The sequence below is a fragment of the Rana temporaria genome, chromosome 12 (assembly GCF_905171775.1).
Source record: "Rana temporaria chromosome 12, aRanTem1.1, whole genome shotgun sequence".
Classification (NCBI taxonomy): domain Eukaryota; kingdom Metazoa; phylum Chordata; class Amphibia; order Anura; family Ranidae; genus Rana; species Rana temporaria.
The window spans coordinates 60,228,605-60,246,923 of record NC_053500.1 but is presented as its reverse complement, the minus strand read 5'-3'; the positions used below and the strand labels follow the sequence as shown (position 1 = coordinate 60,246,923).

Below are 18,319 nucleotides of genomic sequence, written 5' to 3'. Positions count from 1 at the left end.
TGTTTTGTTTTTAAAATTAATCCGATTGGTTCTGAGGAGTTTTAGACACACAGTACTGACAGCTTAGACCACCGTGAGAAAGCTCCCAGTACTGTGGTTATAAGGAGCCAGGCAAGCAGGAAGTGTGGAGATCACAGCAGAATTACAGCTACTTCAAAGCAAAAACGAACAATGAGGACATGAAACCAGTACTGCAGTAAGGTAAAGGAAGCTATTTAGCTAAAAAAAAATAATTCCTTCAGTGATCCTTTAAGTATAGCTATTACTGGAAAGTCTTGATATAATCAGTATATGGTTATGCAAGCCTTTCAGCTGCAAAGATATCCTTCCTGATAGATGAACTTTGTGCTCTATCGAAAGTAGAATATATTTTTTTAGCAGGTTGGAAAATTACGCAACCCTAGGGGTGAAATTCCAGTTATGTATTTACCTACGTATCTATGTTAGTGACATAAATGTAATGAAGAGTGGATATACATGATGTGTAAAACAATTTATACTCATATGCATTTCCTGTTTCTCTCTAGAGCTGATACTTTCAGTACTTATTGATACAGATATATGGATTTATTTTGAGGTAAGTTCTTAATTAATTGTATTCTGTTATTAATATTTTTTTATGTTTTATGATAGAAATATGTCTTCTATAATGTGCTTTTTATTCATTTTGCACTAGCATGTAAGTAAATAAATTGTGGCTGAACTTCTCTCTCGCAATTGATTTTAGGTGTTTGAATAGAACAATAAGCACAGGTCCCAATTCTTTATTCAGGTCGTACATCATAGACAAATATGTCAGCACAGTGGAAGGCTGACCCGGAGGTGACGGACCTGGAGGAAGAGGAGCTTTGGGAAATGATTGAGAAGCACAGGTGTAAAATTGTGCAAAAGCTGTCTCCAGAACGTCTCACTCCTTATCTGCGACAAACCAAAGTGTTAGATGCCATGGATGAGGAGGAGGTCCTGCACTGTGCCAAGTTTTCAACCAGGGCTATGAGGCTGGGTGAGTCTTACTACTAATGAAGTTGAATTGCTTGTTGTACGTAGCATGTTTAATGTCATTTGATTATAGTATTACACACTGATCATCCATAACTTATGACCACCGACAGGGTGGCTGGGTGTGTGTGCATCACTTACATGGGGAAGAGATGCAGTATGGGAAGAAGGCAAGCTGGCAGAGGCAGTGCGATGCTTTGGGCAACTTTCTTCTGAGAAACTTTGGTACTGCCATTCATGAGAATTTTGCATTGACATGTACTACCTACGGAAACATTGTTGCTGGCTAAGTACACCCCTTCATAGAAACTGTGGGCCAGATCCACAAAAACCGGCCGTAACTTAACTTTTGCCATTTAAGTTACACCGCCGCAAAATCTCTACCTAAGTGCCTGATCCACAAAGCACTTACCTAGAAATTTTCAGCGGTGTAACTTAAATCCGTCCGGCGCAAGGCGTGCCTAATCTAATGGGGCGAGTCTCATTTAAATTAGGCGCGCTCTCGCGCCGGACGTACTGCGCATGCTCCCGACGTTATTTTCCCGACGTGCTTTGCGCGGATTTACGTTGCGCCGGGTTTTGAGAATCGCGCCGGACGTAAAAAAAAAAAAGAGTTGCGGCGGGAAAAAAATAAATAAAAAAAAAATGACAGCGACGCGGGATAGAAGGGTCTACTTTTACAAGGTGTAAACAGTTTACACTTTGTAAAAGCAGCCCTAATTTTGCGACGGCAAACTAATACTTACGGAGAAAAAACGAAGCGTAAAAGCTTTGTGGATCTCCGTAAGTGCTAATTTGCATACCCAACGCTGGATTTCGACGAGAAATGCCCCCAGCGGCGGCTGCGGTACTGCATCCTAAGATCCGACAGTGTAAGTCCCTTACACATGTCGGATCTTCTGCCTATCTATGAGAAACTGATTCTGTGGATCAGTTCCATAGATAGAAACAGGGATACGCCGGCGTATCCCTTTGTGGATCAGGCCCTGTATTCCCAGATGGTAGTGGCATTTTTCAGCAGCGTAATATGCGTATCAATGTGCCCTGCCATACTGCAAAAAAAAGATCAAGAATGGTTTAAGGAAAACAACAACGAGATTGAGGTGTTGACTTGGCCTCCAAATTCAGCAGGTCTTAAAGGGGGTTGTAAACCCTCCTGTTTTTTCACCTTAATCCATCATATGCATTAAGGTGAAAAAACGTCTGTCAGTCACAGGCCCCCCAGCCCCCCCCCCCCCCCCCCGTTTTACTTACCTGAGCCCTGGAATGTCTCATGGCGAGGACGCGCCGTCTCTCTGTCTGGGGTTCTCAGCTCATGATTGGATAGATTAATAGCAGTGCAGCCATTGGCTTCCGCTGCTGTCAATCAAATTCAATGACGCGGGCACCGGGGGGCGGGGCCGAGTCCTGCATTTGGCAGCTATGGACGCTAAATGCTAGACACGGGAGCGTGCCAGCAAGGTAACCCCCCAGGAGAGCGCTTCTCCTAGGGGCTTATCTGATGCGGGGAGGAGCTGCAAGAGCCGCCGGGGGACCCCAGAATATGGCGTTCGGGGCCACACTGTGCAAAACGAACTGCACAGTGGAGGTAAGTTTGACATGTTTGTTATTTTATTTATTTTATTCAATCCTTGAGTATCACTTTAATCCAATGACGCATCTGTGGGATGTGATGGAAACTCAAGTCTAATCCATGGAAGTCCCACCTCACAACTTACAGGACTTGGATCTGCTACTGATAACTTGGTGCCAGATACCACATCATACCATCAGAGGTCTAGTGGTGTCCATGCTGTGATGGGTCAAGGCGGTTTTGGCTGCAAAAGGGTGACCTACTCAATATTAGATGGTGGTCATAAAGTTATGGCTGATCGGTGTATACAAGTAAGGACAGCATTGGATAAGGAATAGAAATAGCTAAGGCATATGTAAAATACCATCTTTGCAGTATGACCAAAGTGTATAAAGTTTATAAATATATATTGAGTATCGTGGGGTATGAAATTCCTTCAGGTATTTATTGATATCTGTGTCCTTGCTGAGTAGATTAACCCTTTCTGTCTGTACTGGTGGCCATCATCACTGGTACAGACAGTGATGAGAAACAAAAATCTTCCACTAGGGGCATCTGCTCTGGTTACACCCATTCTAAGAAGAATTTCCTCTCCCTCTAAAGAGATTTCCTCTAACTCCCTGTTACATCACCAGGAAAGGAACTGGGGGAGATCTCTCCAATGGGACAAAGATGCAAATAAATGAATAAACTGATGGGTCTTAAAAATAGAATTAAAGGCAAAACTTTTCTCCCTTTTTTGTATAGAGTATGGGAGGCATTTAACCCCTGTCAGTTTTTTGTTATCTGTGCCCCATTGGGAAGTTTTACCTTCTTTTTCTATCCCATAGCCAAAACAAGTAAGGGGATCCCTGGTTGTCACCAGAATTAGTGTCCCCATTGGAAGATTTCCTCTTTATTCCTGTCTTGGTGACAATCCAGAATGTGGTATTTTCTTTCACTTTCTGTCAACAATAAAAACCGGTGGTTCTAATCCCTCTCCACTCCATCCAAAACTTAAAAAAAAGTTTTATCTTTAGTTATACTTTAACCATTCCCTGCTCTATCCAATACTGAAAATGCTAAAATTATGTTGGCTGTACATAAACTTACATTTTTAACCACTTAAGACCCGGACCTTTAGGCAGCTAAAGGACCCGGCCAGGTTTTGCGATTCGGCACTGCGTCGCTTTAACAGACAATTGCGCGGTCGTACGACGTGGCTCCCAAACAAAATTGGCGTCCTTTTTTCCCCACAAATAGAGCTTTCTTTTGGTGGTATTTGATCACCTCTGCGGTTTTTATTTTTTGCGCTATAAATAAAAATAGAGCGACAATTTTGAAAAAAATGCAATATTTTTTTCTTTTTGCTATAATAAATATCCCCCAAAAATATATATAAAAATATATTTTTTTCTCAGTTTAGGCCGATACATATTCTTCTACCTATTTTTGGTAAAATAATCGCAATAAGCGTTTATCGATTGGTTTGCGCAAAATTTATAGCGTTTACAAAATAGGGGATAGTTTTTTTGCATTTTTATAAAAAAAAACATTTTTTTACTACTAATGGCGGCGATCAGCGTTTTTTTTCGTGACTGCGACAATATGGCGGACACTTCGGACAATTTTGACACATTCTTGGGTCCATTGTCATTTTCACAGCAAAAAGTGCATTTAAATTGCATTTTTTATTGTGAAAATGACAGTTGCAGTTTGGGAGTTAACCACAGGGGGCGCTGTAGGATTTAGTGTTCACCTAGTGTGTGTTTACAACTGTAGGGGGGTGTGGCTGTAGGACTGACGTCATCGATTGAGTCTCCCTATAAAAGGGATGACTCGATCGATGCATCGCCATAGTGAAGCACGGGGAAGCCGTGTTTACATACGGCTCTCCCCGTTCTTCAGCTCCGGGGAGCGATCGCGATGGAGCGGCGTCGTCCCGGATCGCTCCCCGAGGGAATCCGACCCCCAACCCACGTCTAGGCAGGGACGTACAGGTACGCCAATGTGCCTGTACGTGCCATTCTGCCGACGTATATCTACATGCGGCAGTCGGGAAGCCGTTAAAGAAGGTCCCCGGATGACAGTAAGCATACCTGTCAGCTGCCCGGACACCCGATCCCAAACAAGGATCCCATCAATAGGTCTTGGAACCCAGCGGAGCGCTGAGATTCTCCTTCTCAGTAGGATGAGATCCACTGCAAGGTTCGGTTCTGGCCAGGTGGGCCATGCTGGCGGGGTCCATGGATGCGCACCTGGAACGGGGACCCCGCAGGAAAAAGCACACCGAACACCTGACCTCCCTCACGGATATACCCTCTCCCAGCATGCCCCGCGAGGGAAAACGTCCTCCGATTTGCCGCTGGGAGAAGATCTGCTCCGCCAGAACCCCTCTGGCGCCAACTGCTGAACAAAGGTGGCATTGCACTCCCTGACCACAGATTGACCCAGTGGACTTCTGAAACGACAGAGGTCCCAAATTTAAACAAACACTTAGAAGGGAGCAAGGTAACTCTCTCTTTGCCACTAAATTTAGGCGTAGTGCCCATGCTGAAAGCAAGGGGGTGCTACACCTATAAAAGGGATCACACGATTGATGACGTCGCCACAATGAAGAACGGGGAAGCTGTGTTTACACACAGCTCTCCCCGTTCTTCAGCTCCGGGGACCGATCGCGGGACTCCAGCGGCGATCGGGTCCGCGGGTCACGGAGCTTCGGACCGAGTCGCGGGCGTGCGCCGCAGGCACGCGCCTGCGGCCCGCGGCTGGGTACTAGCACAGGACGTACCTGTACGTGCATGTGCCCAGCCGTGCCATTCTGCCGACGTAAATATGCAGGAGGCGGTTATAAGTGGTTAATAAGCTTAAAGCAGAGTTACACCCAAAAGTAGAAGTTCCGCTTTAAGGATTTCTTACACCCTTACATGCCACATTTGGCATTTTTTGGGGGGTGGGTACCTAGTTTTGATAGGTACCCAGCTCCCACTTCCACTTGAGCCACCTAGGCGACTTGAGCGGAAGTTATCATCATCCCTTCCTCCCAATCTTCTGGGACATGTCACAGGTCCCAGAAGATTGCCTGGCCATTGAGGGGGTGCAGCACAACCCGCACATGCGCAGTGCACACCGGGCTGTGAAGCAGCTAGCAGAAGAGGGGGGGCAAATACAGAAGAGGGGGTGAAAATACAGAAGCGGGGGGTGAAAATACAGAGGAGGGGGGGGGTGAAAATACAGAGGAGGAGGAGGGGGTGAAAATACAGAGGAGGAGGAGGGGGGTGAAAATACAGAGGAGGAGGAGGGGGTGAAAATACAGAGGAGGGGGGGAGAAAATACAGAGGAGGGGGGTGAAAATACAGAGGAGGGGGGGGGGAGCAAATACAGAGGAGGGGGAATACAGAGTCCAAACATAAGGGAGAGAAAGAGGTGACAGGCAGCTACTCGTACGGAAGTTTTTAATAAAATAAATGCTTAAATACAACCCACTTCATGTTAGAGCTCTATATGTCAGTCTGTGAGGTTGGCTGTCCCATTCTCCCCTCTGATCCACGCTGCTGTTATCATTGAATCACTGGAGGAAACAGAGCCGCGGGAAACTCATGTGAACTGTCCGCCTCTGATGATGGAGGCGTGGTTAAGCCTCCAAAACGCTTTGATTGGTCACAGCAATCCCAGGCTGACAGCTCAATGCAGTTTCCCCGCGGCTCTGTATACTTGGCTTCTTCCTGTGATTCAATGATAACAGCAGCGTGGATCGGAGGGGAGAATGGGACAGCCGACTTCACAGACTGACATGCCTACAGCTCTGAAAAGAGTGAGTGGGTTGTATTTAAACCTTTATTTTATTAAAAACGTCCACACCAGCAGCTGCCTGTCACTTCTCTCTCTCCCCCCTTTTGATTGCTCTGTAATTGCTTCCCCCGCCCGCCACTACAATCCCCCTGCTGTCTGGGTCCCACTTTGTGCTGGGACTTAAAAGGAGGGCGACTGTCATGGTCAATTTTCCGCCCTGGGCGGCGCTGGCGCCGTAAGGCAAGTGCACGTGTTGCCTTGCACTAGCGCCGGCCCTGAGCATACACACACGGTCGGAATTCCTGACAAAAGCTCACATCACACTTTTCTTGTTGGTAAAACTGATCGTGTGTACGAGTCATTAGTCTATTAAAAAGGAGAATTTTAGAACATTTTAGGGACATAACAATAAAAGAGGACAAGCCTATCCCTCGTTATATGTGGAAAAAACATGGGGGAAAATTGAAATGAATTGTAAAAGAGGTAAAGTGGTTTTAGATATGTAAGTAATCTCAAAAGATCACGGGAGGACTCTGTTACATCATCTGCATTCAGCTTTCACTCATCGTCTTTCTGAGACGCTAAACTGAATTCTCTAACACCAAGAACTAGGTTATTAGTGCGCTATTTGTAAGTAACTTATTATTTAATAAAATGCATTAAACCACACAGAGAGCACTATGCACTTTTAATTGATTTTACATGGCGCAACAATCTTATCCAGTCCCCATTGATTGAGAGATCCGGTAGGCGATTTGGAGTGGGGTGGTCCTGTTGCTGTTGGATCCCTGTCGAGGCATCAATCACCCATTACACCCGTTATGGGAAAGCTCGTTGGACCTATCTGTCAGATGGTCCATGTAGTGAGGTGACCGGCTTGTACTGTCTGTGGTAGAGGCACTAACATGGATGCACAAAGCTGAGATATCTTTTTGAGCACAATGGGCACAGCTGAAGAAATGTGTCTATCCGTTTTATTTTTATTTAAAAAAAAAAATTAGCACTACACTATCACTATTTGTGAAATCTAAAGAGGGTGTCAAAGTATCATGTAGGTTTCTTATGGAGCGTATGGATGTCAATCATGCAAAAACGCGGTGACATCACGCCGTATAGTGTAATGTAATCACATATAATATAATCACATGATGTAGGGACATTAGACATTAATATGCATCATGACGCAATTGTGTCATGATTAGGGTTGTCCCGATACCGATACTAGTATCGGCATCGGGACCGATACCGAGTATTTGCGGAAGTACTTGTACTTGTGCTCGGGTGATCTGTCCAATCCCGAGCAAGGGGGAGTGTCTATACGCAGTGCGGCGGGAAACACTACAGCTATTCAAATGAAAGCTGTAATGTTCCCCGCCCGTATTAACCAAGCGGCGGCGGCGCGGCAGCATGTAGGTAAGGGGGACATGGCTGCATATATGGGGGGGACATGGCTGGATATGGGGGGGACATGGCTGCATATGGGGGGGACATGGCTGCATATATGGGGGGGACATGGCTGCATATGGGGGGGACATGGCTGCATATGGGGGGGACATGGCTGCATATGGGGGGACATGGCTGCATATATGGGGGGACATGGCTAGATATGGGGGGGACATGGCTGCATATGGGGGGGACATGGCTGCATATGGGGGGGACATGGCTGCATATGGGGTGACATGGCTGCATATGGGGGGGGACATGGCTGCATATGGGGGGACATGGCTGCATATGGGGGGGAAATGGCTGCATATGGGGGGACATGGCTGCATATGGGGGGGACATGGCTGCATATGGGGGGACATGGCTGCATATGGGGGGGCATGGCTGCATATGGGGGGGACATGGCTGCATATGGGGGGGACATGGCTGGATATGGGGGGGACATGGCTGCATATGGGGGGACATGGCTGCATATGGGGGGACATGGCTGCATATTGGGGGGACATGGCTGCATATGGGGGGGACATGGCTGTATATGTGGGGGACATGGCTGCATATATGGGGGGGACATGGCTGCATCTGTGGGGGGACATGGCTGCATTTGTGGGGGGACATGGCTGCATTTGTGGGGGGACATGGCTGCATTTGGGGACACATTTAAAAAAAAGTATCGGTATTCGGTATCGGCGAGTACTTGAAAAAAGTATCGGTACTTGTACTCGGTCCTAAAAAAGTGGTATCGGGACAATGATGCAAGGATGCAAATATACGTCCTAGCCAATGAAGGAAATAGAGAACCTATAAATGGTTCATAGATAGGCAGTGAAACATGTTGGACTTGGGAAGAATTCTTGCACTTAAATAATATTCTATTGGGAATAAGCTTAGATCTGAGAATGGAGACTGATATGCTGGTGGAGGAGGAATTGTTTGTGTTCAACTTAGTAACCAGTAATCACAGTAACACGTGGCTACATAGCATAGTCTCTATAACAACAGAGAGTGTCTAGCTGAGAATAAATAAATCAGTAAAACAGTTAAGAACACAAACAGCTACTTGTGATTATCCTCCTAGGCAGTGTCCCTCTCAGTGAAGTGCAGGGTAACTCTAGAAACACAGGTGAACAGCTGGAGGGATCCAAGTACAAAGGGTCACCCTGGAACTGGAGTACTCTGGTAACAATTGGGTCTTCCATAGAAGCTGCTTGCCTTCGGGTTCCTGCTTGTATGTTGAATAGTACATTTTATTAGAAAAGATAAAAAGCAAGTAGGAAAAGCATGACCAGGGTATAACCGATACCTCCTTTTTACCCCCCAACCCCCTTCCATAACCAATACACCCCCTGATCACCCCACCTTTAGATATTAGTAACTGAGACCACACCAATGTGTTGGGGAAAATATATCGGCCGTAGCAGCCTTACTTTTATTATTTACAATTCTTACATTAACATAACATAACCGCTGAACTCTGTTGCCTCTTCCACTTCGTGTTGATCTCTGCAGGCCCTCTACCATATCTCTAACAACTAAGCATTGCCCTGCGGTCTCTAACTCAAACTAATTGGCCTCAAGCCGATGCATGCTCAGAGACAACTGGTGACCGCAGGGCCCCGAACCAATGTTTTTGAGATAGACTCCTTTCTCTGGAACTCCCACTATCCGGACCCCTCTCACCGACAGGTCCTAACTTCCGTCCCGAAGTTACCAATCCTCACCCGCAGAGACCAAACACCCGCTGCCACGACAACTCTCCATCGACTCCTGTGCAGTAAAACAAAGCAGACACGCACTACACAGAAGACAAACGCACACATACACAAAACATAAAGTAGAAACAAAACCATAAACATAGGGGAGGGTGGGCGGGGACTTCTCCTCTCCGTGTGGTCACGAGGGCGGGCTCCTCCCCCCTTTTATGACCTCCCATATCTCCCCCCACCTCTCTCAGCCAATCCTGCTGTTAATAACAAAACAGCTCTGCCAGACCCGGGAAAGATTCCTCCTCTCCTGCTGCCTGTACCATGCAGCATGATCCCAACCAAGTAAACACAGTTACAGTTAACCCTGTCATGCCCGCCCTTCACTCATTACACTTCGCTCCATAGCTACGGGCTTTTCTTGACCAGGGTATAACCGATACCTCCTTTTTACCCCCCAACCCCCTTCCATAACCAATACACCCCCTGATCACCCCACCTTTAGATATTAGTAACTGAGACCACACCAATGTGTTGGGGAAAATATATCGGCCGTAGCAGCCTTACTTTTATTATTTACAATTCTTACATTAACATAACATAACCGCTGAACTCTGTTGCCTCTTCCACTTCGTGTTGATCTCTGCAGGCCCTCTACCATATCTCTAACAACTAAGCATTGCCCTGCGGTCTCTAACTCAAACTAATTGGCCTCAAGCCGATGCATGCTCAGAGACAACTGGTGACCGCAGGGCCCCGAACCAATGTTTTTGAGATAGACCCCTTTCTCTGGAACTCCCACTATCCGGACCCCTCTCACCGACAGGTCCTAACTTCCGTCCCGAAGTTACCAATCCTCACCCGCAGAGACCAAACACCCGCCACCAGCGCACAAGGATAAAACCTTAACCTTGTGTGCTCCTCCACACTCTAAGGGCCCTCTCGATGCCGTCCTGTAGCCCCAAAAACCATAAATCGATCCCGATCGCATTAAGGTGCACCCCGTCCCCCCGCAGGAAACGCCATGTTTCCTCCTCCAACTCCAAGTGCCGCGCTACCAATCCCCCGTTCTTCGCCATGAACCTGCCCACATCACGGTTCACTTTTCTCCTGGCCCTGTTCACACCCTCTACCGACCTGGCAAGTCGCCATGAGGTCCGCGCAATCATGTCAGACCACACTATGACTGTGCCAGGAAAGGCCATCCGGAGCCGAAGGACATCGAATTTAATGTCCCTCGTCACGTCTAGCATGGACCTAACCCCCATGTCATTACCGCCAACATGCAGAACTAACACGTCAGGCGGACGGTCCAGACGTGCAAACCGGTGCACCTCCGGTACCACCCTGCCCCACATCATCCCTTGCACCCCTAGCCACCGAATACACGCCTCTGCCCGGGCAAAGCCTAATTGACGACCCTCCCGTCTAACCTCTGCCCGTTTTGCCCCCCAATGCACATAAGAATGGCCCAGGATCCATACCAGGGCCTGTACTTCATCTGAAAGAAATAAAAAACAGGCATACCACCGTAACCACAGCAACCATAAACCAGAAAAACACACGCCCCCATAACCACTTACCATGCACACACATACCGCTCACAGACCTACCACCAGCTGAGGACGAACATAACTACTGAACCTGTTGGATTCCCACCGCCCTATGCGCTTAACCGCCTCCACAGGCAGCCCGGATCGGGCTGCCTCCGTAGCCGCCCCTATCCTAAAGGAATGGGAAGAGAAACAACTACCCTCCAAACCCAGTGCACACAAACCCTTCCGGAAAACCGCTATGAACTGAAATTTTGAAAGAGGGGACCCATCTGCGTGTACCAAAAAGGGGCCCCCCACCCCCGGGCGCCGGCCTAGATATTCCCCCACGGCCCTAATCGGACACAACGGGGATCCCGGGAGCGCAAAGATCTGGATTTCTTTGCCCCTTCCAGCTTGGTCCGTCTTAGACCGTCTGAGCCATACCGAGACCCTGTCTTCCCTGAAGGCAACATCCTGACACCCCAGGCCACCCTGTACCTTGGACGGACTAACAAGCTTGCTTATCCTGAACGCCCCAAAAAATGCTAACGTAAAAGCCGCCTTGAACAGGAATGTCTCGAACTCCGTGGAGCACACTGCCGGCAAGTGTGCCAGCAGGCCTCCCAGGACTTCAAATGACACCGGGCGCCTAGAGTCCTTGGTCTTGTTGGACCGCCTGTAACCTCTGAGCGCTTGTCGGACCCAGAAAACTTTAGTGAGGTCCTCGCCCCCCCGCAATTTAAACCAAAATGCCAACGCCGCCATCTTCTTGTTCAGTGCGGACACCGACACCCCCTCCTCCATGTTCCTGGATACGAAGTACAGCACCGCCCAACTCACCTCGCTGCCATCCGCGTCCCCCCCTACCGCTGCCAATAAAGCCTCCCATTCCTGCCATACCTTGTTGTACGCCTCCCACGTAGGCCCACTCACCGACCTCTTGATCCAACTGGAGATCACGCCAAAGCAATCCTCCACAGCCATTCTGGACACTCCACCCCATGTCGCTCTGCTTCCGGAGCCAACACTCGGAACCTGTCCCACTGAAAGCGAGACAAAGCGTCAGCAATGACGTTCTCCACGCCAGGCAGATGCACCGCATAAATGAACACATTCAGCTGCAGACATCTCAACACCAAATGCTGCAGCAAACGAACCACTGGGGGAGACGAAGCCGACACCCGGTTGATGACCTGAACCACCCCCAGGTTATCCCCGTGAAAGCGAACCTTCCGATCCCGGAAGGCCTCGCCCCACAGTTCCACCGCCAGAACCACTGGAAACAGTTCCAACAGAACCAGGTTCTTGGTAAGACCCGCTTCCACCCAGCACTGTGGCCACGGCCCGGCACTCCACCGCCCTTGAAAGAATGCACCAAAACCCGTGGACCCGGCCGCGTCTGTGTACAATTCCATGTCGAAATTGCTGACCGGACCAGCCATCCACAATGCCCTCCCATTGAACGATTCGAGGAAGGAGTGCCATACCCTCAGATCTTCCCTATGCACCCTACCCAGGCTGACGAAGTGCCTGGGCGACTGCACCCCCGCCGTGCTAGCCGACAGCCGTCGACAAAAAACCCGTCCCATCGGCAGAATGCGGCATGCAAAGTTCAACTTGCCCAGCAAAGATTGCAGGGTCCGCAGTTGAATCTTACGCCGGCCCAGTACCTCCCTGATTTCCGACTTCAACGCCTCCAGCTTGTCCTCCGGCAGTCTGCATTCCATGGCCTCCGAATCCAATGTGATGCCCAGGAAAGTAATGACCGTGCGCGGCCCCTCTGTCTTTTCCGGAGCCAACAGAACCCCAAAGCGGTCCGCCATATGTTCCAGCGTAGCCAGAAGCACCGCACATGTCCTAGACGAAGCCGGTCCCACACACAGGAAGTCATCCAGATAGTGGATAACCGAGTTCACCCCTGACACGTCCCGCACCACCCACTCCAAGAACGAGCTGAACCGCTCAAACAGCGCGCACGAGATGGAGCACCCCATCGGCAGACACTGGTCTACGTAGAACTCGCCCTGCCAATGACACCCCAACAGCCTGAAGCTATCCGGGTGCACCGGCAACAGCCTGAAGGCCGACTCGATGTCGGACTTGGCCATCAGGGCCCCACGCCCATACCGTCTCACCCAGCTCACCGCGGCATCAAACGACGTATAGCTGATCGAGCATGCCCCGGGATCAATGGCGTCATTCACCGAACCCCCCTTTGGAAAGGAGAGATGGTGAATGAGCCTGAATTTGTTAGGCTCCTTTTTGGGGACCACCCCCAGTGGCGACACTACCAGGTCTTCCCACGGCACCACCGAAAATGGCCCCGCCATGCGTCCCAGCGATACCTCCTTCCGCAGTTTCTCCGAAACTACTTCAGGGTGTAGCAATGCTGATCTCAAATTCCGGGACACTGGAGGGACTTCCCCCAGGTTACACGGAATCTGGAAACCCACCGAAAACCCCAGCTCCAGAACCTGTGCCGCCTCCCTGTGGAAAATGAACGCGGGATAAGGCGATACCTACGCTTTTCCTCCTCATCCTTCTTGGACTCGTCCGGTTTGACCCTGTCCAGATTGAACTTCTGCAGGGGGAGAAGGGAAAAGATCTCCACATACTCACCCTTCACGATCTTCTCCCTGACTTCCGTCTTCAAATGAGCCCCCAACGGCCCCTCATAGCAAATGTACACCTCACATTTTGCCGCATCCCCTATGCGAACCACATCCCGCTTCACCGCCCCATCCCCCGTTGCCGTAGCCTTATCGTGGACTGCCAGTGCCGTGGCGTCGGAAACCGGCGCCACCGGCAGGGGAGCACCCACCTGGACCACCTCTGGTTGCGCCACCACCGGCTGGGCCACCACAGGCGGGACCGCGACGGGCTGCACCACCAATTGCGGGGGGGTGGCGACCGCTGCCGCCAATCCCCCCCCCACAACCCCCCCAGCAGGGGGGGCCCAGGCCGCAGCCGGGCCGGGAATAGCCCCGCCAGCCTGTTCAAACCTTCCTACCAGCTCCTTAATACCTGCCAAAAAACCCGCAAAACCCCCCTCAACAGCCCCTGCCTGCGCACCCGACACAACACCAGTCACACCATCAACATTTCCTAACACACTGCCCCCATCAGTATTCAAAGGTAAAGTGGAAAATGACTTACCGGGCTGCCTAGGCAAGGACCCACCAGCCGACCGTCCAGTCTCCACCGCCGCCCCACTCCTCCTGGGGATCTCCTCCTCTTCCGACAGCTCCCCCTCGGAACGAGCCTCCACGCTTTCCTCCTCCATCAGAGAGTGCCCACCCGGGGAAGGATCCCTGGCGGCCGAGGATCTGGCCTCCGAACGTCCCCTGCCAGACCCGCTCGCGGATTTCCTCGTCGACTTTCCCGGCCCCGGTGAACCATCTCCGACCCTGTCGCTGGTCTCCTCACTCCTCGTCCCTCCGGATGAAGTAGCCTCCGGCCTGACAAGGCCCTCGGCTGTACCACGCTGAGGCCTGGCTACCGCGTCTCTGGTTCTCCCCCGCTGAGGCACCGACCCCCCTGCGACCGCCGAGGGGGCGGGGCCCGCCTGCTCCGACTCCATACGCTGTGCGGGACGAGTGGCCACCCCAGGGCTAACTGACCGGCCTCCCGCAGAGCCCCGTCCGCGTTGGGGATTCCTCCTGGTGCCCCCCGGTGTTGGGACAGCTGCGCGCTTTGCGGGTGGGCCCGGAGGGGCCCGCGAGTGGGGACTCCCTGTCTGACGCTGGGCTCTAGAAGGGGGCTCCGGAGAGAAGCGCTCCGGCGGCCTAGATCGCCGAGCTCGCCCGGATTCCCTACCCCCCCCGCTCGTGGACGCAGCTGAAGCTGGCAGCAGAGACCCCAGTTGCTGTTCGAGCCAATCTGGGCCCCGAGTGGCAGCTTCCTCCCTTAGCTGCGCCATCAGCGTGTCTACCCTGGACATAACTAAGTGGTGCACTGTACCTCTCTAGGGGACTTCTCCTCTCCGTGTGGTCACAAGGGCGGGCTCCTCCCCCCTTTTATGACCTCCCATATCTCCCCCCACCTCTCTCAGCCAATCCTGCTGTTAATAACAAAACAGCTCTGCCAGACCCGGGAAAGATTCCTCCTCTCCTGCTGCCTGTACCATGCAGCATGATCCCAACCAAGTAAACACAGTTACAGTTAACCCTGTCATGCCCGCCCTTCACTCATTACACTTCGCTCCATAGCTACGGGCTTTTCTTGATGATGAAACCACAATTGATGCAATTACAAACATGGATACACAAAACATGACATACAGTAAACCACTAACTCTGTCGGGGGACACTGGGAAACGCTACATGAGGTAAAAAGCAAAAGTGTCCACCCCAAAAATGAATGCAGCCTGCCACAATCCCATCTATAATTATAAAATTTGTATATAACAGCGTTTACCTTTTAATAATGCTAGAAGGCTAGCAGTGTAACCATTCATCCCAGGCCAAGCCTTCTGGAATAAATTAGAAAAGAGAAAGAAAAGGGGCAGAAAAAGTAAGAAAATAGGAAAAAAGAAAAAGGAACAGGGTGCATAACAGGAATCCATTAAATCGAGAGAAGTGTATTATTAAATCTAGAGGGTTGAGCATAACCACTTGCCGACCTCCTCATGTAAATATACGTCAGCAGAATGGCACGGACAGGCACATGCACGTACCTATACGTCCTCTGTTTGACGTGGGTCGGGGGTCCGATCGGGACCCCCCCCCCGTACATGCGGCGGTCGGTAAGCCTCGGGGAGTGATCCAGGACGACGGCGCGGCTATTCGTTTATAGCCGCCCTGGAGCTGAAGAACGGGGAGAGCCGTGTGTAAACACGGCTTCCCCATGCTTCACTATGGCGGCGCATCGATCGAGTGGTTCCTTTTATTAGGGAGATCCCTTTTATTCGGGAGACTCGATCGATGATGTCAGTCCTACAGCCACACCCCCCTACAGTTGTAAACACACACAAAGTGAACCCTAAATGTTACAGCGCCCCCTGTGTTTAACTCCCAAACTGCAACTGTCATTTTCACAATAAAGAATGCAATTTAAATGCATTTTTTGCTGTGAAAATGACAATGGTCCCAAAAATGTGTCCGCCATAATGTCGCAGTCACGAAAAAAATCGCTGATCGCCGCCATTAGTAGTAAAAAAAAAATAATTATAAAAATGCAATAAAACTATCCCCTATTTTGTAAACGCTATAAATTTTGCGCAAACCAACCGATAAACGATTATTGCGATTTTTTTTACCAAAAATAGGTAGAAGAATACGTATCGGCCTAAACTGAGGTAAAAAAAAAAATTTATATATGTTTTTGGGGAATATTTATTATATCAAAAAGTAAAAAATATTGAATTTTTTTCAAAATTGTCGCTCTATTTTTGTTTATAGCGCAAAAAATAAAAACCGCAGAGGTGATCAAGTACCACCAAAAGAAAGCTCTATTTGTGGGGAAAAAAGGATGCCAATTTTGTTTGGGAGCCACGTCGCACGAGCGCGCAATTGTCTGTTAAAGCAACGCAGTCCTGAACTGTAAAAACCCCTTGGGTCTTTAGGCAGCATATTGGTCCGGGGATTGCAGGGTTTGGCAACCCACGGTTGCCAAACCCGCAGAAATGTATTGTGCATGTCTAAAAGGATAGCTGTCAATTTTTCATTCACCATGATATCATTCATTCGGTTATTAACTGCTTCAAAATTAAGTGCAGGAGGCAGACACTACCAATGAAAGATGTTTCCATACCATAAACATATGGTCGATTATGGAGGGAGAGTGGTGGGTAAGAGAATAATGGGTATAATCCTTACCCAAGGGGTGAAGCTCTTTCCAGAGGTCTAGCAGATCACAACTGTGTAAGGAATGTGAAAACTTTTTAGAATCAGGTGAAGGAGATACAGGTTTTGAAGGATATTTGTCCAGGGCAAGGCTCAGCATTACATTAGAGTCGCCTGCCAGAAGAAGGGCACCCCTCTGGTGGGACATCAACAAAGAGCAGATATGGGTCAAAAAAGGCCCTGGGTTCACATTTGGAGCATAGTAGGTCAGGATAGTAACTTCAATGTTCTGAATAGTGCCTTGGAGCAGGAGGTACCTATCATTGGGGTCTGATATCCATTTACTGAAACTGAAGGGAACTGAATTGCGAAGGGCTATGAGTACTCCTCTTTGTTTGGTTGGACCATTAGCCCAAAAAAAACTGAGGGTACTGGGCATCAAAGTAGTTGGGGCAGGAGGAGGATGAAAATGGGGCTCATGCAAGCACGCTATATCCACCTGTTGTTTTTTAAGGTATTTAAAGATGTTCACCCTTTTTGAGGGTAATTAATACCCTGAATATTCAGGAACAACCAGTTTAGCATCATGGCACAAGTAAAATTAACCCGATATCTTACAAGATCGAAAGAAGAAAAAGGGAGATAGAAAAGAAAAAGATCAAGTAAAAGAGAAAGAAAAAGAAACATATTGTAGGACATGAAAAGGTAGAGGAAATATTGGAGCATAACAAACCAGTAAAGCTTAAATGCATCGAGAAGTGGGTCAAAAGGCCCACAAGGAGGTCAGAAGTTGACCAAGACTGACGGCTTAGCCAAATGCCAACACATTGGGGGAGCTGTGGTCCATCTGAACCACTGGGCAACTTAGTATAGTAAAATTAACTATATGAATATGAGCACAAACCTAGCACACTAAACAGAAGATGTTTTGTTTTCTGGAAATATTTCACACAAGCTACACAGCAGTTATAGGGTGTTGTACTGTGTCTGCCAAAGCCATTGATTAATGCAGAAGTGCTTTCCTTTGTAAAAACAAAAACTCTGACAGAACTCCAATGAAAATAAATTGTAATAACTTACCGTAATTGTTCTGACCCTCCTCTTAAGCTATTCACCCAATCACAGGTCAGGGCAAAGGAATGGTGGTCTCTTTTCCAAAGGTTAGGCAATAACCTTGATTGGTTTATTTATATTATTTAACCACTTAAGACCCAGACCTTTATGCAGGTAAAGGACCTGGCCAGTTTTTGCGATTCGCACTGCGTCGCTATAACTGACAATTGCGCGGTCGTGCGACGTGGCTCCCAAACAAAATTGTAGTCCTTTTTTTTCCCCACAAATAGAGCTTTAATTTTTTGCGCTATAAACAAAAATAGAGCGACAATTTTGAAAAAAATGCAATATTTTTTACTTTTTGCTATAATAAATATCCCCCTAAAAGATATAAAAAACGTTTTTTTCCTCAGTTTAGGCCGATACGTATTCTTCTACCTATTTTTGGTAAAAAAAATCGCA

General features: G+C 49.0%; 1 protein-coding gene across 4 annotated transcripts in view; it reads left to right on the top strand.

The window, feature by feature from the left end:
• Positions 1-18,319, top strand: part of CARD14 (caspase recruitment domain family member 14) — a 164,867-nt gene that overhangs the window by 22,392 nt on the left and 124,156 nt on the right. For 3 of the 4 annotated variants that reach the window (XM_040331230.1, XM_040331228.1, XM_040331231.1), the window contains exons 2-3: positions 528-577; positions 773-1,003. In XM_040331230.1, the coding sequence (XP_040187164.1) occupies positions 793-1,003 (211 nt within the window). In that variant the 5' untranslated portion in view covers positions 528-577; positions 773-792. Of the gene's footprint in view, positions 1-527; positions 578-727; positions 1,004-18,319 lie in introns of all 4 variants that reach the window. The other variant, XM_040331229.1, reaches the window with a different exon arrangement.